Raw genomic sequence first — 22,162 nt, 5'->3', positions numbered from 1 at the left:
TATATATATATATATATATATATATATATATATATATATCTTTATATTTCAGTATTGATAATACCAGACCTTGACATTCAAAATATCAGAATAACACCATAAATAGGCCAGTTACTTAGCAGTCTCGCGGATTATGACTGACGTATATTAATTATTATTATTATTATTATTATTATTATTATTTTATTATTATTATTTGCTTTTCGTTTATTCTCTAATTTTAAAGAAACTTGATACTTTGGCATCTTGGAGTTTGTTTCTCCCAAATATTTCGTCATGACCTAGTTTTCAAGGACACAAGCCCATTTAAAGGTCAGTTAGTAACAATTTTCCCCCAAATCTCGGAAACTACAGTCGGGAGAGGTCTCTGGTCTTCAGAATCTTGGCGAAGAGACAAAATAAAAAAGTTCTGAGCCTGCAATGATAGATTCTGAAGGGTGTGTTACTTTACCTCGGGCAATCTGCTACAAATCCTTGGTTCCGAATCTGATTCATATATCTATTGTTCGTACGGATATCCCTGCCACCTTATATTATTGTTGTTAAACAAAACCTCTTTTTCATAGAATGCATTGGGCATATGCATCTTTTTCCTATGTGTAATTACATAGATTAGATTTGACGGATTTTCCCATGATAGTGACCCCATTAGTGTTTTAACACGGTATATGTCCACCTTTGCGGCGTGTTTAGTACAAGCCATTTGGGTATTAATGTAAAAAATTTAAACAAAAGACTGTAAATATCATAAAGATAATGACTCCCGAGAAATATTACTCCGTAAGGGGGTAGTGCCGTCAGTGCACCTCATCCGGTGCACTGTAGGCATTACTAAAGGTTCTTTGCAGAGTGCATTTAGCCCCTAGCTATAACCACATTCGTTTCTCTTACTGTTCCTCCTTTCATATTCTCATTCTTCCATCTTACTTTCCACCCTCTCCTAACAATTGATTCATTGTGCAACTGCGAGGTTTTCCTCCTGTTATCTTTTGAACCATTTGCTGTCAATTTCCGTTCCCAAGTCTAACATCTCTCACCATTGGCCTCTGTCTAAGTATGCAGAATAACGGCACTTTCTCCAAGCTATGGGGCGGTATTTATGGTTCCCAGGGTCATTACTTGCCCTTTCTACCCTCTCTCACATTACCGTAAATTTGACAGTACTTTTCTCGTGATATATGGCTTCCAAAAGGCCTGAGTAAGCCACCTGCAGCAATAATCGCATTTAAGTGCAAGTGGAACAGATACTTTTCAAGTCTAGTTATTATATTTTACTGTTATTAGGTTATGTAATGAGAGTTTTGTTTATTTCTGTAATTTATTTTATAATTGTTATGATGCTGTTACTTAATATATGTCGGACTGTTACTTAACTATGTCGGTTAATAAATATTTGTTATTTTTATTAATGTTACTATAACTGCAGAGGAGTGTACGTTAATTCACACAACGGTTTTCTGAAAAAAAAAATTAGAATTAATTTTTGTTGTCTTTACAGAAAAAGGGACCAAATTCTTTCCCCGTGAAAAGTGACTCAAGTGATGTTTGTGCCATAAGACTTTTGTCTTTGAATAACTAAAAACGCTAATAACTGAAAAAAGAGGAAACATTTAGAAACGCATTAGATTGACAGATCATTTTGCGATTATACTAGTCTATAATCACAATTATCGATCGATACCTTGCGAGAGAGAGAAAAAAAGTGGCGGTTGGAAAAGCAGTTCTTGGTAAATTCTCTTTATGTACACTGACAAGTATGTAAAGAGAACGCCACCTGTTGTGTACATATGTACATAGTGCAGAAGCATGTAACGTGTGCTCCGAAGAAAGGTAGAATGAAAGTGTATTGAAATGTATTGAAATGTATTGATATGCGTTGAAAAATTCATGAACCAAGGAACGTAACAGATGTATTCTGAATGTAGACCATAACTTACGGAACGATATTCAAAGAATGTATATATATTGAAGCGTGATAGAGCGTGCCTGTGATAAATCGTTTTTTTTATTTGTTTTGTGATTTTCAAGAAATCAGCAAACATGCGGACTCCAATAAACCCGAAGCGGAAAGGTAAGACAAATTATCGTGATGATTGTTAGTTATTTATTCATGGTGAAGGTGTATTATATTTGATCATTTTCTTCCATGTGTAATATTTACGTAAATTTCGTAATCAGTTTCCTGGTAAACCCGTAGGGGGTTAGTGTCATCAGTGCATCAGCGGTGCACTGTAGGCATCACAATGCGTCCCTTTGGCCTCAGCTGCAACCCCTTTCATTGCTTTTACTATACTTCTTGTTATATTATCTTTCTTCCATCTCACTTTCAATCCTCTGCTGACAATTGTTTCAACATTATTCTCAGTGCTGAACGACCTCATAGGCCCGTGCGTTTGGCCTAAATTTTATCGAATTCCCTATTCCAGTTAACCGGTAAGTCGAAAATTTGTTGATTTTTAGTGTTTTGTAAAAGAAAACTACTGAGATGACTTTGTCTGTGCGTCCGCACTTTTTCTGTCCGTCATCAGGTCTTTAAAACTACTGAGGCTAGAGGGCTGCAAATTGGTTTGCTGATCATCCACCCTCCAGTCATCAAGCATAGCAAATCGCAACCCTCTAGCCTCTGTAGTTTTTATTTTATTTAATAGGTGCCAACAACACAGACCAGAAGCGGGTCTGGTTGAAAGTTTCATGGGTCGCGGCTGGGAGTTTCATGGGCCGTGGCTGATACTTTTTTTTATTTATATAGCATTATACGCTGTACAGAAAACTCGATTGCGCCGAAGTTTCTTCGGTGCATTTTTTACTTGTTTCGTATAATTTTGATGGAGGCGATTGTTCCAGGATTAACTGAACAGGCTTGGAAGCATTCATGTTTATTTTTTCTCATATTCCGCAGTGGTGTTTAATGTATTTGCTGCGGAAACGTCTCGATATTCTTTGACCGTTAAGTCTGTAATCGTAGGTTATACTGTGTTCGCAAGTCGTCTGGTATTGGTGCGAACTGGATGCTCACATAATGAAGGCATACTGTTTATGAGCCACTTTTAATTATTGGGTCTTATTCTTAGCTATCTGCTAAAAGTAGTTGCATTCAAATTCTGGGACATCATAGGTGTTTTTGTGTTGGCCATTGATTAAAATATATATGTTACAGTAAGACTGTGAAACCAAGGATTTCACTAAATCCCTGAAATTTGCAGGGAATTCGTGATTCCCGAAGGGCTAGTACTAAACACGGCGAAACAGTGTAGATGAATCGTTGTTTCGCTGCATCTAGTACTAGCCACTCTGGGATCATATGCCCTTAAGTGAATTGGTGATTTCACGAATTCCCTGCGCAAATTTCAGGGATTTCGTGAAATTGCTGGTTTCACAGTCTTACTGTAACACATATACCTTCATGTTTCTTTGAGCAGCGGAACGTATGATGTCACTGGATACCGTGCAATAATAAATATCGCAAAAATTTTTGCGTCCTAAAAGAAGGAAATATCTAGTAATATAGTCAATTGTGTAGAACTTATATTTGATAAAACGAAATTATAAGAATGTTGGAAATTAATATGAATGAATGAAGAGCAAAGATGGCCAATCGTTCAGTCGTAATCTCGGTCTGCCCAAGATTTGTAATAGTTTAGTCGTAGTTTGGGATGTTTTTAAAATTGTGTGTATTTTTTTGTATAATGTGCTCTCAATTGTACTTTTACTTCGACTGAAGAAGTATGTGCGTGTATGTGTGTGTGTGTGCGGGAATTCTCAAGAACGGCTGGACAGTATTTGATAAAATTGGGCAGTAGCTTTTTAGAGAAACCAGTCAAAAATTAAGGCCTCAGGTAAATTTTAAAGATATTAAGAAGCTGTTCAAACTTCATAGCCAGTTACAGATTGTGGGTTCAGTTTCATATTGATTAAATTTTAACGGCAATTTCGTAATAATTAAGGTCAAGGCCACACACTTTCGAAGGTTTGACTGCTCTTTAGGTGGCTGTATATTTGTGGCATTCTTTTCGTTTTGATTCATTTTGTTGTGGTTTAAAAAAGATACCACATATTTGTGGCATTCTTTGTTTATGAAATTAGTATGATTTTGAAAGTCAAGCGTCAAGGTCAGTGAATAGGCCACGGTTTTTATGCATGTGGTCACATAAGCCAGGAAATGACAGTGAGGTCATTCTATTCGATGATGAGTGACCTTGGGAAAGGTAGGCTCCGTGCTGAGCGGTTTTATTGCATTTTTTATTCCAATTTTTAAAAGTTGTAAAAAGCGTTGATATTCTCTTTTCGAACCAGTCATATCTCTCTCTCTCTCTCTCTCTCTCTCTCTCTCTCTCTCTCTCTCTCTATGTTTTTTAAACAGCATTTAAGACGATCATTACCTCGCGGACTCATTTAACACCGTCTCGAGAGAAGGGAGTGTCAGTTTCCACACTTTCCCTCCCCTAAATTCTTCATTTCCTCCAATTACTTCCTTTGTACGATTCCTTTCCATTTCCTTTCCCACCTACCCTTGGTCATTTTTTCTACCTCTCCCCCTTCATTTCAGACTTCCCACACTTCTCTTCTTTTTGTTCCCATTTATTCTCTTGAGGCTATTCCTGCGTTATTACTTACATTACATCTGTGATGAATTTCCTTCAGTTTTTCCCATTTACTATTCCTATATTATTTCTTACATCTTCGATGTATTTTCTTCAGTTTTTAGATTACGCAAGTCCATTATATTCTGCGGGATCTTGCTAGGCTAGCCAGTTCAGTAGCCTCTGAATTTGTTTATGGAAATATGGGCTCATTAAGCTTAATTATGATTGTTAGTTAAAGCAACCAGTGTCCTAAAAGAAAATCTCAGTATCTGTGAGGCTGTAAGCGTTACCTTTCCTCCCTCCGCCATCCTCCATCCCTCCCCCACCAAAATTCAAGAACCGAGATGGTGAATAGGATTGCAGGATAGGGTGCCAAGGTTACCTGGTCGTTACCCTGGGGAGAGGGGAGACAAAAGAAAGATCTTTCATCAAGATTTAGGACAATGGAGGCTAGGACAGGAGGCCAGCGTTTGGGGATGACTCCTAGGGGGAGAAGAGAGGGATGTTCGACAAAGGATCGCCGATCAAGAGAATCGTGATATTCCATCAGGGCTCAAAACATTGGATAAAGAGCTAGTGTCTTCCCTCCCTCAGGGGGTGTCTTTAAATGGTTAGTACCAGGGAAGGGGGAGGCCAAAATAGGGTGACTGTAGGAGTGTTGTTAGCTCATTAGCATGGCGTACGTCCAGCATGTGGTAGGCAGGGTCTCGCTAGCTGGAAACCGCGATTCCACTACGTAATCAGTTGGAGTCTTTCAAACCAGCGAAGCAGTCTGGCGTTCTTTCAATTTTCCAGAATAATTGCGATAGAAAACTAGCTTAATCTTACCGGCAAAGATAGAGTAGTTTTTTTTATGAACTTGTACCCATAAGTAGGCCATAAACCTAATTGGTTAGACCGAGCTGGTTGCGATGGGTGTCCAAGCCTTCGATCGAGTGAAATTTCACCGCCGGACATTACTCGTCGGGTAACCTAATTCTAGCCAGAAAGTGTCTGACTTCTTCGTTGTAGAGAATTTTGCTTCTTTGAGAACAAAACGTCAAGTTGATATGTTTTTAAAGCGTGTTTTGCAGATACTGGATACATTAGTACAGCGGGGCATATGTTTATCCGTGCAATAACAATGATCATATCCGTTACCATTATCATTGTTATGAAAATTACCATATATGAGATATATTAATGTACATATGGTCATGTGCTCATATATATATATATATATATATATATATATATATATATATATATATATACATTCATTAATTCATTCATTTCTCAAGCCTAAAGAAGACATTACAATTTTCATGGATAAATGAATACATAATTAGTATTGCCTGGCAAAGCTGAGTAAGACAGCTGACAGGAATATATATATATATATATATATATATATATATATATATATATATATATATATTATATACATACATATATCATATATATATATATATACATATACATATATATATATATATATATACATACATATACATATATATAAACTTAAACGACATTGTAATGCCAGTTCCGACATAAAAAATGTTCAATTTTATTTGCTTTTCCACGAGTGAGTTACTTTCATTAAAATCGAATCTAGTTTTATGTCTTATAATCACACGATTTCTTTATTAATTCACAAATTCAAAAATGAGTGAGTAACATTAATATTTTTTTCTTGGATTACACCAGGGGTCCAGCACTTAGCCCATTCATCTTTAACATCGTGATGGATGTAATGACCAGGGATGTTAGAGAAGCAGTGCCATGGTGCATATTATACGCGGATGACATTGTGTTGTGTTCAGAGGGGAGGGAGGAGTTGGAGGGGAGGTTGGAGAGTGGAGGAGCAGCACTTGAGGAGAGAGGACTGAGAATAAGCAGATCAAAAACCGAATATATGTGTTCTAGTATTACTGAGGGACGGTGGAAGTAGCATAAGATTGGGTGGGGAAGAAATAAAGAAAGTACAGAAGTTCAAGTACTTAGGTCCGTATTGGAGGATAGTGGAAGCATGGACCAAGAGGTGAGACACCGAATTCAGGCAGGATGGAATAACTGGAGGTCTGCATCAGGGGTACTCTGTGACAAGAAGGTCCCTCTGAAATTGAAAGGAAAGTTCCATAGGACGGGTGGTCAGACCAGCAATGTTATATGGAACAGAAACGGCAAGTATGAGGAAAACAGAGGAGAAGAAGATGGATGTAGCAGAAATGAGAATGTTGAGATGGATGTCGGGAGTAACAAGGGAAGATAGGATTAGAAATGAGTATATAAGAGGATCAACAAAGGTAGCTGAAATATCAAAGAAAATACAGGAAGGAAGGCTTCGATGGTATGGACACCTGTTACGAAGGGAGGAACGTCATGTTGGAAGACATACGATGGAAATGGAAAGTGCGGGGTAGAAGGAAGAAGGGAAGACAAGAAAGAGATGGCGTGATTGTGTAAGGGAAGATATGGAATTGAAAGGTATAAATGAGAACGAGGCACAAGACAGAAATACGATGGAGACGACTCATTCGTAATGGCGACCCCATACAAAAAATGGGTTTAAGCTAGGAAGAAGAAGAACATTAATATTTTTTTCTTTATTAATTATCCAAGTATTTATTTTTTAGGCAAACTGCTGATAAATAACGATTATAACCCGTGTTATAATCACACGGTTTCTTTATTAATTCAGGAATTCAAAAATGAATGAGTAACATTATTAACTTTTTTCTTTTTTAAATTTATTCAAGTATTTATTTTTTATGCAATCTACTAATAAATAACGATTATAACCCGTGCTATAATCACACTTGTTTGTTAATTGATTAATGGAAAAATTAATTAAGTAACTTTATTAATTTTTTTTAGCTATCCAAGTATTTATTTTTTTAGGCAAACTACTGATAAATAACGATTATAACCCGCATTATAATCCCACGGTTTGTTAATTAATTTAGGAATGAACAAGTGGGAGAGTAACCTTTTTAGTCCTTGGCCGTCTTTTTCGTGAATGGCTTTCCTGTTTATTAACAGGATCCCCCGAAGTGTTCAGCCTTATGGTGCCCTTAACCACTGCGTGTATCCTGTAGGTACTCGTTCAGCCTTGGCCCTATTATTCTTCTTTCCTAGCCGAGTGGGTGTTATTGTGTTCTAATTAACCGAAAGTGTTGTAGCGATAATGTGACATCCACCTCCTCCCCATTATTTTGTTTTTCTTTTTTTTTTTTTTTTTTTTTTTTTTTTTTTTTTTTTTTTTTTTTTTTGGTATCTACTTCAATGTTTACTTTATATTAGTTTTCTGTAAAAGCTAACTATTGAGATGGCTATTTGTCCGTCCGTCCGCACTTTTTCAGTCCGCCCCCTCAGATTTTCAAGACTACTGAGGCTAGAGGGCTGCAAATTAGTGTGTTGATCATCCACCCTCCATTCATCAAACATACCAAATTTTAGCCCTCTTGCCTCAATAGTTTTTATTGTATAAGAAGTTAAAGTTAGCCATGATGGTGCGTTTGGCAGCGCTATAGGACAGGCCACCACCGGGCCGTGGCTGAAAGTTTCATGGGCCGTGGGTTATACAGCATTATGCTACATTGTACAGAAAACTTGATTGCGCCGAAGAAACTTCTGCGTATTTTTTTACATTTTTTATTTAATTAAATCCTTTGTTTTATTTATTCATTTATTTTTGTGGTCACTGACACCTCCATAATGCAATAGAATTTACTGTATTTGGAAGACATGTCTTTGGCGGAGAGAGGATGGAACACCTATGTTTTGATGCAAAGTATCAGCACAAAACTAACACGGTTTTTTTTATATGTACAGAGGGCAATAGGACTCTCAGTCCAGTGACTTTAAGTAACCCAAGCCATAGGAAAATGTGATAAAGGAGGCGAGAAAAATTCAATATGTTTGCCACGATTGGTTGGTTTTGTTAGATTAGGCCGGCTTTATTTCGGTACGGGTGTTTGTCCGCGGGTTTGGTTAAGGTTTTTAAGGTAATAAGAGATCTGCAGGTTGTTCATGAATTTGATATATATAATATATATATATATTAATATATTATATATATATATATATAGTATTCCTATAATCTATATTATATAATATAGATATATATTATATATGTATATATGATATATATATATATATATATATCTATATATATATTTCTATATGTATATCCTATATATATATCATATATATATGTATATATATATATATAGTATTATATATATATATATATACACTGATATAATAATATATATATATATATATATAGATATTGATCTTTTTTATATAAATATTTCTGTATATTGATAATAGTAATATAGTATATATATACCCATATATTATATACATATATATGATATATCTATATATATAGGATATATATAGTATAGATATATCTATATATAAAAAGATATAATATATATATATATATATAATATATATATATATATATAATATATATAATATATACAACACTTACGTATCATAGCATATATATACTTTGTAGGTGAGAGGCAGCATTAACTTATATCCTCTCGTGATTGCTCTGTGGTTTAGGGCGCTTCACTGTACGTCTTGAATTCTTGGTTCTGTGGTTCGTGCTCAGGAGCCGACGAATTTATTATCGACTAAAAATTCCCCTTCGGTTTAACATATTTGAAAATATATTAATTCCTACACATTTTCAACGTTATAGGGACAAGATCCAAGATAAATACTCAAGAAAGTCGAACATATCACGCATGAATTGTTCAAGTGATGTGTCTTCGTCTGTATTGAGTTACACACTTGCTGTTTACGTTGCAACATGTAAACACTAGTTGATAAGAGGCTTAATTTACATTTTGCAATTATTTTTGTTTTTCCAAAAATACTTTATATAGGTTACTTGCAACTTAGATTTTAGAAGCTTGTTAAGGATTTCTTGGAATAATACGGAAGTTTGTCAAGTATCAGAAGTAGACATCAGTTAAGATTCGACTTTGGGGGAGGGGGGCGTGGGCGGGGTTATTTAAACCCTTGATTTTGATATAGGTTTATTATTTTTCAGTAAGTTTACATATTTGTCATTGCTGCAAGCAACGAAGAACTATTTAAAATATCCACAGGCATTAGCTTAAGTTTAAAATATGATGCATATAGAATATAATACAAATTAGATCTTTAGGAAAATGGGTAACTGTATGGCAAAGCAGCACATTGAAATGCCAGGTCTTTAGTGAATGACATCAAAAAAAGTTGTAAATAACCAATACCTAATTCTCTTTATTTTCCTTTCCTGTCCACTACTGTGGGTTTAGGGGAGAGAGAGAGAGAGAGAGAGAGAGAGAGAGAGAGAGAGAGAGAGGAAAAAACAAGACCATGTCTCAGCTGTCGTCACGGTTGGGCCGTTCTTGCCCGGAAGCTCTTTGTGCCTCCGGTAAGTCTGGCAGATGCTCTCTCGGGCTGGCCACCTCCTCCGCCACGACTGACTGTTATCGTCGTCATATTCTTCTTCTTCTTCTTTTCTTCTTCTTCTTCTTCTTCTTCTTTATCGTTCTCCCACACGGAACCCAATTATAGCCTGCAAAGTGGCTCACATCTCGTGGATTGTAATTACGGCGGGCCGGATGTATTGCATGGTACGGAAGTACAGTACCGTGTACTCTCTCTCTCTCTCTCCATGCACGCGTGTATATACTGTATATATATATAATATATATACATATATATATATATTATGTATATATATATATTTATATATATATATATGTAAGTATGTATGTGTATGTATATTTATATTTTTACACATATTATAGTCTATTATACTTCGTATGTTATGTGTGTGTGTGTGTGTGTGTGCGCGCGCGTATTTCATGGAAGTTCTGTCTCAGCGGCGTGCGTCTGGCTTTCGCTGGTCACCCAACCATGTTCTGACTAGACTCAATAGTTGTTGACCTTCAGTGAGCGGACTGGTATTATTTTATCGCTTATGTTAGTACCGGGCAAATATTATATGGGAAATTATCCATACATTGACCTAAACAAACCTTATTTGACTTTCAAATTAGGAAGACGTAAATCATTTAGATATTTACCGAACCTAAGTACTCTTCAGATAGTTGATGCTTACTTGGCAACGTGATACTCAATGACAATCATTTTATTGTCAGCATTTTCTTTAAATAGCTCCTTAAGTTCTCCTTAGAAGACTTGGCGGATGTTCTAGATTGCGAAAATTGATGGGCCGGAACATGATAGCATTCTACACATCCTGTATTAATCTTTTCTTTTTGTAGTCTCTTCAGAATGACTTATTTGCGGTCAGGTGGATCGAATGGGTTCCGATATTGAAAATACAGGAAATTCCGTCGCTCTAGCCTGTAATAGCTGTGTATTAGAAGCATATTATCGAGTATATTTGTTTTTCTCGTCTCTCTGGGAAACTATATCTTCTTTCGTATCTGTCTCGATTTTTATTTATGAAAGATATGTGTTTTTTACCATTGTATTTTTGGTACCATCCGTATTTTTGGTTTGTTATATCTTAGTAGTCTGACTTTCCTTGTTACGTTTGTAACTTGCTTTGCGAGCTAGTAAGGTTTTAGCTACTTCATTCTGAATGTTTGCACATTTGAATGATAATTCTCTCTCTCTCTCTCTCTCTCTCTCTCTCTCTCTCTCTCTCTCTCTCTCTCTCTCTGCTGGACTGATCGCTGAAAAGATAACGAGGGAAGATGTAATCAGCAATTATATATTACATTAACTCGTGCTGCTTCCCCTGTCAATAAGGCAGATGTCTTTGTCCTTACAGTCGCCTTTCTTTGTTTCTCTTTACGATGACTTCCAAAATTTCGAGATGAGGTTGCAAGATGCATGAACTTCCAGCCCCTACCCTACCCCTGTTGCATACCCCCACAGTTTACTATAAACCAGCCTCAAAGAAAATTTCACAGGAATCCGGCCAAGATGTCGAGATCTTGGTGAATAAACAAACCTGATTAGTAAGATGTCTTCCTTTAAGAGGCAGGTATAGGCTTATCGCTTCGTTCGTGACTAAGCCTCTCCAATCACTGCTGAACACGACCTATCCCATTAGAGATGCGCGATTTACGTTAATTTTCTACACAGAAAGGTAACTGTGTCACCAGCAAACTAATATGTCTGTCCAAAATCTGTCAGCAGTAACGAATAAGCAATAACCAATGCCATTTTCTTGCAAAGTCCACGTCCATTTATGTGTTGAGTGACGTCACTCAAACTTTCTATTTGATACACGCCTTACAATTATTGATATTTAAACATATATTTTTTAATATATCTTTTTAAAAATTCCTACTAATTTCTGCCTGACATATAATGTGCAGATGAAAATCGTAAATATAGACGAGACGAGGATTTTTGACGAAGGAATGCTGGCAATACAAAAAAGTTAATCTAAAGTAAAATACCACCAAAAGTTAAATTTCATCTAGAATCAGTTTTTTTGTTGCATAAATACCTTAAATTATGTCGTGTTTGTATTGGAGTTTTTGCTCAAGTATATTTTTATAAGATTTTAGATTCAGAAATTATCGTTTTCTTTGAGATCTGGGTTGAAGAACACAAGTTCTCGTTTTTTTTGAGATTTGGGTTGAAGAAGTCCCATGGTTTCCAGTGCTGTTAAACTTTGCCCATCACAAACAACGATGCATACATTACCTTCATTTAGCTTCCTTGGAGGAGTCGATGAAGCCAGCGAGTTCATTGAAGGAAGTTCGTTGCGATTCCAATAGGAACGAAGCGTTTTCTAACCAAGAGGACCGTTAGGGGATTGTAATAATCATACTTACTTACGCTTTTGGTTTTCAGGACTCATTATGACCCATAACCGGTTGACGAAGCTGCTAAGTATATTGATTTCCAATATAGGGGGCTTGAACAATAATATATTACCATCTCTCCATCGAACATAACTGTTCTCAGTGTGTGCACAAGATAAGCTGTACAATATATTGTGCCCTTTTCTCCTCGTACCTCGACTCCTCTTCACTAACACTTCAGATATTTTTTTATCTGCCTCTAAAAACCGTGGGTAACATTTTTTTTCCATTTTTAGTTTTCTGTAAAAGAAAACTATCGAGAAGGCTTTGTCTGTCTGCACTCTTAAAAACTACTGACGCTAGAGGGCTGCAAATTGGTATGTTGATCATCCACCCTACAATCATCAAACATTCCAAATTGCAGCCCTCTAGCCTCAGCAGTTTTTATTTTATTTTATTTCAGGTTAAAGTTAGCTATGGATCATTCATCTGGCACGGCTTTCCGGAGGCGTCGCCGATGCACCTTCACTTGACCGCATCTGGGGAGCAGGTGAGCGCTGCCCAGGCGTAGCTAAGAGTTTCATAGCGCAGCACATCGAGAGGCTCGTATTCATACAACATTATACACTGTACAGAAAACTCGAGTTCTTCGGTGCAAATTTTACTCCTTTTTTTTTTTTTTTTTGACTGAGACCACCAGAAAAGTATCAGACTCTCCAGCCAGTCATGGAAACCAAACGACGGGAAACAAAAGACGTTCGAAATGCGGCCTTTCTCTCCGGCCTTTCTCTCCACCAGGTCTCCTGACATTTCTGCAATTAATTGGAAATCACCTGAGCGTATAAGATCGGTCAGATCTCATCGTCTTTGCCCACTGGGGTGAGATTGCATTGAGTTTTGCCTCGATGTGATTCACCCGCTGGACTTCGCCTTTGTCTTCGCGCTCACGAACAATAGCGAGTTCAGCTTTATTTGCAGGTCGAAATTAGAGGAGACTTTAAGGACACTGAAAGGTCATTGCAGTGTGATAAATTTAGTCATTTAATATAGAAGTTATATATATATATATATATATATATATATATATATATATATATATATGTAAATGCATGTATAGAATAAATTATTTATGTGTCAAATATATGTACAACTGACTCACGAAGTTTGGAACGTGATAAAATGCATAAATAAAGTACAAGCCACGAAGGAAAGTGAAACACTGGAGTACCTGCAAGATCTTTCGACTCACGTCCTTTACTTAGCAGACAGACTGACATACATGAGAAACTGAGATGACAAGTATGTATATGTATATGTACAATATGTATATATATATATATAATATATAAATGTATATGTATATAAGTATGTATATAATATATATATATATATATATATATATATATATATATATATAGTATGTAGAGAATATATCGTGTAATATATACATATATATACATTTTAATCAATTTGAGTTTTAAGTTTCCAATAACGTCAGGGAATTAGGTTCTGAGGTAAATGACATTCACATCAGGAGTTACATTCCTTGATGGGCTTTAGAAATTCCAAACATTATCACAGACAATTTTTCTTTTTTTCACGAGAGATATTTTTTCATTAAAAATATTTTTGGGACACCGCAATTTTAGTTTACAAATACTCAACTTATATGATTTAGTTTATTTTTTTTTTTTTTGCAGTCATCTGATATAAAATCGTATTTCATCAGATCTTAATCTTCTTGAATTGTCAGCAAGAATTTATATCAACTAATTAATTTTTTATGTTTTTATACCTGAAAATGATATTGAACTGTATTTCTTTATTTTCTTAAAGAGTATTTATTGTTATTATTATTATTATTATTATTATTATTATTATTATTATTATTATTATTAGAAGTAAGCAGATCCTCTCTTCAACAAGTCTATTAAACACAAAGACTGCATCATTTGAGGTAATTTTATATTGAGTCTTCGCAATTAAAATTATAAGGAAATTGAGAAGACTTATAAAATTAACTCAAATGATGCAGGTAGTCTATTATTATATTATTATTATTATTATTATTATTATTATTATTATTATTATTATTAGAAATTCACAGTTCCGTGAAAACAAATTGTTTAAAAAATATCCACAATTATATGTAAAATATTTTCTATGTAAAAATAAAAATATAAAAAACAAAGACTTTCGAACACCTGAACGGTGTTCCTCATCAGTGTGACGTTAAAATGTAAATATTATTATTATTATTATTATTATTATTATTATTATTATTATTATTATTATTATCATCAACACAATAGCAGAACAATAAAAAGGATGTTTTAAAGATATAGTAGAAACTCTTTCCATCTAATTGTATCAAGTTGCAAAAAATCTGTGGATTATCTCAAGTCTTTTCATCAGAGGCTGTTTTCTCCGAAGCCTCCATTGTCCAAGAGATCGCAATCTGAAAAACCGGAGGAAGACAATGCAGGGAACTGCGCTCTCATTCTTTGGCGTCAGACTCTTATTTTTTTGTTTATTTTTATTTTTTCCTTGTCACGTGACATTTTTTTTCTGTTGGTCTGGTCACGTGAAACCCAAAAACGCTAGGACGCGTTCTTTTGTTTATTAATTTATTTATTTACTTATTTGTGTGATAATATATTTTTTTGGACGCGTGTGAAGACAATGGTGTTAAGGCCCTATTCTCGATTTTTGGTAATGGCGTGAGGGTTTTTGTCTGTGTTTTTTCTTTTTTTCTTTCTATAGGGAGTTTTTTCAATGCGCACTCCTAAGTCTGTTTCCTTATCTTCAATTTGTAAAATTATTTAATCTATATATATATATATATATATATATATATATATATATATATATATATATATATATATATGTGTGTGTGTGTGTGTGTGTGTATGTGTATATATATACATATATATACATATATATACATATATGTATATAATAGTATGTATGTGTATATATATATATATATATATATATACTATATATATATATATATATATATATATAGAAACTAACAAATTGAGCTACAAGTCGAATTTTTTCCTGTATTATCATTTTACATAATACAGACAGAATAAATCTTTCATATAAATGTGAATTTTGTATATTTGTATGTCTGTATATTAGTGCGCTGTAGAAACTCGAACCGCTTGACCGATCTAGACAAAATTTGGCACGTGGCCATTATTTGACCAAACTTACATGATATGGTAGATTTCAAACCCATATCCCCGTGACAGACATACAAACGCAGACATCACTAAACAACAAGGCTTCATCTTTCATAAGAAAATATATGCATCTTGCTTGATTGATTTCCCTTACAACGAATGAACTAATAAATACAGACATACAGAGAACTAATTATATCTTATTAAATATGACGCAACTGCACTGTAACAACGACAAAGGTTTCTCGTCGTATTCGCCAGTTACATATAGGTCATAAATGTTAACAATGCAAGTAATTATGGAGTATTACTGGTAGTGAAAGAATTAATGGGAACGACATCATGTTATTTGACTAGTTCACTTGTAGCTTTCAAATGACCTTGACACAAAAATTAAGTTACCAACCCCATATTTTGTCCACAAATGAGTTCGGTTGATGACGGTGGTTTTTGAAAGGTTTGCCAAAATTGATTTTTTGTGTATGATGTTATGTGCTTATTCGCTTAAAATGCCCAGTAATTTGTTTAGGTTTCTTTAACGTATAGTTCCTCGTTGGACGAGAGGGTTACATGCTCGCCTACCGATTAGGTAGTCCGAGTTCGCTTCCCCGTTCTGCCAACGCAGAATCAGAGGAATTTATTTCTGGTGATTAGAAATTCATTTCTCGATATAACGGGGTTCGGATCCCACAATAAGCTGTAGGTCCCATTGCTAAGTAAGCAATTGGTTCCTAGCCACGTAGAAATATCTAATCCTTCGGGCTAGCCCTAGGAGAGCTGTTTATCAGCTCAGTGGTAAACTAAGATATACTCAACTCTTTAACGTCTGGGCGTTATCTTTCTGTTTTCCACTATTTCTATAATCTTCGTTCGTTTGAGAGGTCTATTGATCGTTTGTTTTGGTTTTAAGCCCCATTCACTGACTGCACACCTTCCACATTTTTGTATCACCTTCAGGGGTATTCTAGTTCAGGACAATGGAAACGGCTTCCCTTCCGTACAAATATTAAAGTAAAATTCTCTTTCCTTTGAGTTCCTCTATTCCTTGGATCGAATTCGAACAAGAGTTCCGCTCTCGTAGTTAAGATGATCAGGCCTCAACTTTGCTCTTATACACTCAAACAGTGTTTTTTTTTATCTAGCTGAAAAGATCTCATGTGTTTATAAAAGCTGCATGGTGCTTTGCTTTTTGTAATGGGTACTTAACTAAACCGCCCTTCCTTTGAGGTTCGCGCTTGTTATTACCAACGTTTGAGAATGTGGGACTTTACTTTTAGTGTAATGACTCGTAACGAAAATACATAGGATGGCAAGCATCACTATAGTAGATTCACATCAACCGTGCATTTGCTGTCTAGGCCAGTCCCTTACGACGCTCCTGATTGGCTGTTGATAAGCCAATCACAGGGCTGGAAACTCTCGGTCTCTCGAGAGAGTTCACATAGGCAGGATGTGTGTTCCACCTCTCCTGAGGGATACTTTTGAAAGACGCATCCCTCAGGAGAGGTGGAACATGCATCCTGCTTATGTGAACCCTCGAGCGAGACTGAGAGTTTCCAGCCCAGTGATTGGCTTATCAACAGCCAATCAAGAGCGTCTTAAGGGATTAGCCTAGACATCAGATGCACAATTAATGTGAATTTACTATAGCTGATGCTATTTTAAAATCGGTTCTTCAATGCTCTGCAGAGTAAAAGGCCCCTTTGTATTCCATTCACCCTTCTGTTCAGTCCGCTTGATTGATCAGTGTTTAATAGGATGGCCTCTAAAAAGTTAACACGGAAGATAGGAAAATAGATTTGGATTAGATTCATATGATTATGGAAGAGTGAAATATGCACTCATTCTTACTGCTGCAATATTTGAAGATCTATAGAGAGCTTTCGAGAGCCTGAATAGCTCTCATGATCAATCTGCAAAGTGTTCAAATTGATCATGAGATCGGATCAGGCTCTCTGAAGCGGTTTATGTGCATTTTATCAATTTTTGACAGAGAAAGTGCATTGGATTTCACCCTTCATTCTATTATTATTATTGTTGTTCTTAAGTGGCCTACAGTTAAAAGTAACACGGCAATAATGGCTATTAACATGCCGAAGAATATTCAACAGAAGCTAATGTCAGTAGGCTATTTTACCAACAACCTTGGCAAAGGAAAATGTATAATGATTGGCAGCTTTTGTTTACCCTACTCTGTATTCGCTAACCGTTTTGAGTTAGAATCTAAGAATTATTTGTTCCTCTCGAGTTCTCGTTGGTGACAACTTTGCCTATTGTCTGGTGATAAAACGAGATTCAGGCGATGAATTTGTTTTTTTATTTATTTGCTTTTGGAAGGTGACACTGCACAAAGTCTTGGTCTTTTTATGGCACTAGTTATCGTTTCACTATTTTGCTTTTTTTTTATTCATTCGTCGATGTTACATTCATTTTTAATATTTGTGTTAATTTGGTAGATTATTGGTCGTTTTCCGTACTTTCATAATTAAATAGCTCTTCCATATTCACTGATTATTCTTTTGTAATGAGGTAGGAGTTGGGATGGGGAAGCAGTGGGTTGCAGGAAGGGTAATCAACCTGCCCCTCGCATACAGTCCCCCAACCCCTCCCCCCCAAAAAATGAAACTTGCAATAAAACTGAGTGGACTGCAACTAACGTCGATTGGTCACGATGCCCTCAAAATGCCAAAGCAATAAACAATAGCAAGTTGTTTTCCTCCCTGGGGTCTATTGGAAAAACAGAGAACGAAATCGTTATGTTTTTTTAGATGCGCGAGTTCCGGCCTGCAACGAGTGTCATCATTGTGTATGTGCATCCGCCTTGCGAGGTGATGAATGGCTGTCACGAGGTGGGAGATTTTGGCCGAAACAATCGAGGGCGGAGGAGGGAAAGAATGCTTATATATATGAGTTTCATGACTTGTCGTTGCTTGGCTTAGAAGCTCAAATTATTCATCAAACGACGTCTTAATGAATGCGTTTTTGTCCTATTTTGTTGTGGGTGTTGTTACAATCTGGTGAGTCACATATTCCTATTTTGTTTGGTTGTTGTTAAAATCTACGAGTCACATACTTAGTCCTATTTTGTTGGGGGTGTTCTTACGTGTTCTTACAATCTGACGAGTCACGTACTGATTCCTATTTTGTTGGAAGTGTTCTTACGTGTTCTTACAATCTGACGAGTCACGTACTTTAATCCTATGTTGTTTGGGGTGTTCTTACAATCTGACGAGTAACATGCTTAGTCCTATTGTTGGGGGTGTTCTTACAATCTAACTACATACTTAGCCCTGTTCTGTTGGGGGTGTGCTTACAATCTGACAATTCACATAAAAGATAAACATTAAAATAATACAGTATGAGGGTGAATAGTAATAAGCACATTTTAATTTGCTTGATTGTAGGAAAGTTAGTACTTATTTCCGTAGTGAGTAGTGCTGTAAACATCCTGCAGGCACATCTGTTCTCTTGATCGTAATTATAGTATTTTTGGTTAATTAAGAGTCTTTCGGTAAATGGATCGTACTGAAAGTGACAGCAGAGTCGTTGCCGGCTTCGGTAGCTATCGTAAACATCATTACGCCTTGCGTCATTATACATCTTCATTACAAGACGTCGATGACGTTAATTCAAAGCAGCTGACTTCATTACAGACTTCATTACAGTATTCATAGACCGACTATAAAAGCAGAATACGTTAAGTGACGAAAGCATGAACGCATGGCAAGGTCGTTATTGTAGTTGTTCTTGAATATCTGTCTGCATTCCTAGATAGCATTATTACATATATTACAGGTGAGATAAATCGAAGAGCATGGAATGTGGATCAGCTTGCTCTGAGGTGGTCTGTACGTGTCGAGAGATAAGATAACGATAAGTTATTATTATTATTAATTAATATTTGAGTAGATGAAACCTAATCACATGGAACAAGCACGCAGGGGCCATTGACTTGAAGTTCAAGCTTCCAAAGAAGGTTGGTTTCAACCTCCCACCCGAGACCCCACGCTGCAGTAGAAACTGATCATGCAACAGAACCGGTGATTTTTCATCACCCTGGAGGAGATGCTAACCCGCGACATCTGAGTGGTATACCACGACACTAACCACTATAACAGGGAACGAGTTAGTTGTTGAAAATGCCTTGTACTTCGAAAGCTCATGTAACAAGGAAGGAGGGGAGATCGATAAAGAGATTGATAGGGAAAAGGAAGAGGTATTGTAACAGTGAAGTCTCTAGATAAGGAAGTGTATGGAAGAGAGTTCAGTAGCAAAGTATATGGTTACAGGTTGGTGGTTTGATTCGCTGCGGATGATGCAGGGAATCTTTTGCACAGGGGTTTCATCCTTAATTTAGTAGTTAAAGGATGAATGTGGCTTGTCAGTTAAGTATATCTTAGTTTAACCAGACCACTGAGCTAATTGACAGCTCTCCTAGGGATGGCCCGAAGGATGAGATATCTTTACGTGGCTAAGAATCATTGGTTACCTGGCAACCGGACCTACAGCTTATTGAGGGATCCGAACTACATTATATTCAGAAATTAATTTCTAAACACCAGAAACAAATTCCTCTGGTTCCACGTTACAGAGCGGGGAATCGAACTCGGGACTACCGAATTGGTAGGCGAGCACGTAACCCACTCGACCAACGAGAAACTTGTGGCTTGTCAGTACGTAGATTTTCTTACGGGTCATCATCCGTGTGGGAAAATAAATAACGTGTGAAACAAAGTTGACTTAGTTTTCGGAGGGGTTAATTGATTTATTGGCTTATTTCTTCTGTTGTCAGTATTATGTACTGCAGAAGGTGGTTGGGCCTGCTTGGCTTATAGCTGCATTTTATGTTTGTTTCTTGCATATTTGTTAAACGAATTTTGGTTTGTTTTAGTGTTGTGCTTTTTATTTTTCTGTAAAAGAGAAGTATTGAGATAGCTTTCTCTGTCTGCCCGCACTTTTTCTGTCCGTCCTCAGATCTCAAAAACTACTAAGGCTAGAGGGCTGCAAATTGGTACGTTGATCATCCACCCTCCAATCACCAAACATACCAAATTGCAGCCCTCTAGCCCATACAGTAGTTTTTGCTTTATTTAAGATTAAAGAAAGCCATAATCGTGCTTCAGGCAACGCAACAACACAGGCCAACACGGCCGGCTGAAAGTTTCATGGGCCGTGGCTCATACAGCATTATACCGAGACCACAGAAAGATAGATCTATTTTCGTTGGCCTTGATTATACGATGTACAGAAAATTCGATTGCGCGTTTCTTCTGCGCATTTTTTATTTGTTATACTTGGTATGTGTTATTCAAATTATACGAGGTTCCTTTGCTTTGGTCGGATAAAGAACCACAGTTAAATACTGAAAAAGACTTGTAAAAGGCGCTGCAAAGGAAAGTGTGTTTTTAATGATGACTCTGATAAGGATAAAAAAAAACGCCGGACATCGTACCACCACCTCAAACGGATGTGTTAAAAAGAAAAAAAAAAAACTATAAACGCAAATAGCGACGTAATAAAGCTGTGCAGAAGTTTTTGCTATTTTTTTTAAACAAGCCATTCGGAAACATTGGAAAATGTCAGAAGTAATGACACAGGGTTTTCCAGTTTTCCCAGATAATAACCGGATAAGGGTATGAGAGCTAAGGAGTTATCACGGGTTTGCTCCTTTTCAAATGACAAGCGGTTGGTGGTAATAATATTGAGATCTAAAGTGGTACGAAATGACCCCTCAGGATTATTTCAAGGTTGTAGCTTTGGTGTGACTATGTCCAAGAGGATGTAATCGGGGCTCCTAGTTAGTGACCCCAAAGGGTATTAACCCAGTATGTATCCACCTTTGCGGCGTGTTTAATACAAGCCCGTTTGGGATGACCGTAAAACATAAACAGAAGACTGTAGATATGACATATTAGTCCTAGCTAACGACCCCCGAAAACCCTTAAAGCCACTATCTAGGAAAGATCGTAATCGGTGCAATAATCATATTAACAACAACCACAAATAGATGTCATAGTAGTTGAAGCACTGTCCAAATTCTCTAGCTATGGTTGGAGTCAGTACCATAGGACAGTTGATAATGAAGTTGAAATGACAATCAAGAATATGTTCTGAATGGTAAGGGAAGAAAAATTCAAAGCTAAGGAGGTTTGCCTTCGTTATTTCAAAGCTGAAGAGGTATACCATTAATCTCTTTATCTTTGCTTCGCCAATGGACATGGTTGTTGTTTTTTATTAGGTTGACGTTATCCCGAAACGGACTCTTGTTCATAGAGCAGCCCGTAGTAAATAACATGGATACTTTTCGCTTTGTAGACCAAAATGGTTAGATACACTCTGCTTTGTAGACCAAAATGGTTAGATAATCTGAGCTTTGTAGACCAAAATGATTAGGTACTCTGTGCTTTGTAGACCAAAATGGTTACATAAGGTTAGTTGCAATATGATAGTTCACCTTTTAGATGCAAAAGGTAGTTACACGGTCGCTTTTAATAATCTTTATACGGTTCAAGTTGTGGCAAGAACCTACATGAAAATAATATTGAATCGAGCTACTATATATCGTCTGTAGCGAAGGCGTTCTACGTTCTGTGGAGTTTTCGTA

The 22,162-nt window shown here is 36.3% G+C and overlaps 1 protein-coding gene across 7 annotated transcripts in view; it reads left to right on the top strand.

Annotated features, from left to right (window-relative positions):
• Positions 1-1,920: 1,920 nt before the first annotated feature.
• The window catches only part of LOC135215188 (myosin-IIIb-like), a 140,378-nt gene continuing 120,136 nt past the window's right edge, over positions 1,921-22,162 (top strand). For 2 of the 7 annotated variants that reach the window (XM_064249689.1, XM_064249670.1), the window contains exon 1: positions 1,923-2,071. In XM_064249689.1, coding sequence (XP_064105759.1) covers positions 2,041-2,071 — 31 coding nt within the window. In that variant the 5' untranslated portion in view covers positions 1,923-2,040. Of the gene's footprint in view, positions 2,072-22,162 lie in introns of all 7 variants that reach the window. The other 5 variants (XM_064249718.1, XM_064249700.1, XM_064249724.1 and 2 more) reach the window with 4 other exon arrangements.

This window comes from Macrobrachium nipponense, chromosome 19 (genome assembly GCF_015104395.2).
Source record: "Macrobrachium nipponense isolate FS-2020 chromosome 19, ASM1510439v2, whole genome shotgun sequence".
Lineage (NCBI taxonomy): Eukaryota > Metazoa > Arthropoda > Malacostraca > Decapoda > Palaemonidae > Macrobrachium > Macrobrachium nipponense.
This window is presented reverse-complemented; position numbering and strand designations above follow the sequence as displayed.